Source organism: Chrysochloris asiatica, unplaced genomic scaffold (genome assembly GCF_000296735.1).
Source record: "Chrysochloris asiatica unplaced genomic scaffold, ChrAsi1.0 scaffold00113, whole genome shotgun sequence".
In the NCBI taxonomy this organism is placed as follows: Eukaryota; Metazoa; Chordata; class Mammalia; order Afrosoricida; family Chrysochloridae; genus Chrysochloris; species Chrysochloris asiatica.
Window position 1 is genome coordinate 7065930 of NW_006408631.1, and position 3246 is coordinate 7069175.

Here is a 3246-nt window from a genome sequence, read left to right on the forward strand (position 1 = left end):
CCTCATTCCATTTTTTTTTTTTTAACTTACATACTTTTATTTGGACATGCTTGCATTAGTAGAGTGAAACTAAATTTGAGACACTGAATATCATAAGTTTATTATAAAAGAGTGACATGAAGATTATTTACATGATGCAAAATTTCAGAACTTCAGTGGAATGGGCAGCTTCACATGATGCCATTTCAATTGTGATTTATTTCAGTCTACATACTTCCCAAGAATGTCACCATCTCTAAATAAGAAATAGTCCTTGTCATCTAGAACTACTTTGGTGCCTCCATATTCTGGAAGAAGAACTTTATCTCCAACTTTCATGCTAACTGGTTGAATCTCTCCACCCTTTCCTTTAGATCCGCATCCAACAGCTACTACTGTTGCTTGCAGGACTTTTCCTTGAGATTTTTCTGGAAGCAGAATGCCTCCTTTAGTTACAGTTTCAGCGGCACTCCTTTCCACCAATACTCGATCAAAGAGAGGAAGAAACTTTCTAAATGCCTGTCCTGCCATGATTCTCAGGTCACCGCAACTCGCACCCCACACTCCCTACGCTGCAGCAAGCCGAGACCCCCTCATTCCATTTTTAAATTAGATTATTTGTCTTCTTGTTGAAGCATTGAAGTATTCTATAAATTTTGGAGAGTAGACTTTTGTTTGCTAGGTCATTGCCAAACATTTCCACCCCCATTCTGTGGGGTCTTTGTTTACTCTTTTGGTGAAATCTTTTGATGTACATAAGTATCTAATTTTTAGGAGACATCTATTTTGTTTTCTGTTTGTGTGTTTTAAGTTGTGTTTGGTAGTATATTTATGCCATATATTAGAGCTCCTAAGTTTGTTCCTATTTTTTCATTTATTATCTGTATATTTCTAGGTTTTACAATTAGGTTTTTAATCCATGTTGCATTCATTTTTGTATATGGTCTGAGATGTAGGTCTTATTTAATTTTTCTGAAAATGAATTTCCAATTTTGCCAGCACCATTGAAGAGACTATCTCTTCCCTACTCAATGAGTTTTGGTCCTTTGTTGAAGATCAACTGACCCTAGGTGGATAGATTTACTTCTGGGTTCTCAATTCTGTTCCGTTGACTTACGAGTGTTTCATTGTACTAGTACCAGGTTGTTTTGACTACTGTGGTTGTGCAGTAAGTTTTGAGATAGCGAAGTAAGAGGCCTTCTACTTTGGTCTTCTTTTTATAATAATACTTTTCTTATCTGGAGTCTCTTTCCTTTCCAAATAAAGTAACTGAGTAGCTTATCCATCTCTTTAAAAAAATGATGTTGGAATCTGAATTGGGGTAGTATTTTATCTACAAATTGCTTTTGGTAGTATTGACATTTTTATAATGTTAAGTCTTCCTTCCATAAGTGGGGTACATTCCTTCATTTCTGTAGGCCTTTTTTGATTTTTCTTGTAGTATTATTTTGTAACTTTCTTTGTATAGGTATTTTGTTTTTATCTGGAGTTCCCTTTCAGAGCTGTCTTTATTAGCGTAAAGGAATCCAACTGATTTTTGGATGCTGATCTTATACCCTGCCACTTTGCCAAATCTATATATGAGTTCCAATGATTTTATTGCAGACTCCTTGAGATTTTATAGTACAGGATCATATTGTTTGCAAAAAGAGTTTTAGATCTTCTACATATTTGTTGTTTTGCTAAGTGCTGTCAAGTCGGTTCTGACTCATAGCAACCCTGTATAGTATTTTCAAACAACTGGTGAGCTTGAACCACTGAATTTGCAGTTCAAACCAATTTTGCAGTCCAGAGCATTAACCCACAGTGCTACACCAGGACTGTTTGTTATTGAATGCCTTTATTCTCCCTTTCTTACCTAATAGTTCTGGCTAACACTTTTACAACAAAATATTGAACAGGAGTAGTGATAAAGGGCATTCTGTCTTGTTCCTGTTGATAAAGGGAATGGCTGTAAGTTTCTCACTTGTGGGCTATTGTTTTTGCATGTTGTTATTGTTGTCATTAGGTGCCATTGAGTCAGTACCAACTCATAGCAACCCTGTGCACAACAGAATGAAACACTGTTCGGTTCTTGGCTAACATCACAATTGTTGTCACGCTTAAGTACATTGATACTGCCACTTTCCCAATCCATTTCGCTGGGGGTCTTACTCTTTTTCTCTGACCCTCCACCTTACCAAACATGATATCCTTCTCCAGTGACGGGTCCCTCCTGACAATGTGTCCGAAGTATGCGAGACCAAGTTTGGCATTCCTGGCCTCCAAGGAGCACTCTGGTTGCACTTCTTTCAACACAGATCTATTTGTTTTTTTAGGCTGCCCATGGCACTTTCAATATTCTCCTCCAACACCATAACTCAAATACATCAATTCTTCTATGGTCTTCCTTATTCATTGTCTAATGTTCACATGCATATGAGGTTATTCAAAATACCATGGCTTGGGTCAGGTACACCTTAGTCCTCAAATTTACATTTTTGCTCTTCAACACTTTAAAAAGATCTTGTGCAGCAGATTTGCCTAACGCAATACATCGTTTGATTTCTTGACTGCTGCTTCTGTGAGTGTTGATAATTGATCCAAGACAAATGAAGCCCTTGACAACTTCAATCTTTTCTCCATTGATAAGAATGCTGTTTATTGGTCCAGTGGTGAGGGTTTTTGTTTTCTTTACATTCAGATGCAATCCATGCCAAAGGCTGTGCTCTTTGACCTTCATCAGAAAGTATTTTAAGTCCTCTTCACTTTCAGCAAGCAAGGTTGTATCATCTGCATATCACATATTGTTAATGAGCCTTCCTCCAATCCTGATGCCATGTTTTTCTTCATATAACCCAGCTTCTTGGATTATTTGCTCAGCATACAGGTTGAATAAGTATGACGACAGAATACAACCCTGTCACACACCTTTCTTAATTTTAAACCATTCAGTGTTCCCGTGTTCTATTCGAACAACTACCTCTTGGTCCAGGTCCAGGTTCCTTATGAGCACAATTAAGTGTCCCCATACTTTGTTATGTTGTCCATAGTTTGTTATGATCCACACAATTGAAAGCCTTTGAGTAGTCAGTAAAACACAGCTAAACATCTTTCTTGTATTCGCTACTTTCAGTCAAGATCCATTTGAAGTCACCAATGATATCCCTCATTCCACTTTCTCTTCTGAATCCTGCTTGAACTCTGGAAGTTATCTGTCAATGTATGCTTTCAGTCATTTCTGTATAACCTTTAGTAAAACTTTAATCACATAGGATATCAAAGATA

The 3246-nt window shown here is 37.2% G+C and overlaps 1 protein-coding gene across 1 annotated transcript; it reads right to left on the reverse strand.

The window, feature by feature from the left end:
- Window positions 1–201: 201 nt before the first annotated feature.
- LOC102821702 (10 kDa heat shock protein, mitochondrial-like) lies at window positions 202–515 on the reverse strand. Its single transcript, XM_006867965.1, has one exon. It carries the CDS (start codon window positions 508–510, stop codon window positions 202–204), a length of 309 nt encoding a protein of 102 aa, XP_006868027.1. The 5' UTR covers window positions 511–515.
- Window positions 516–3246: the final 2731 nt, after the last annotated feature.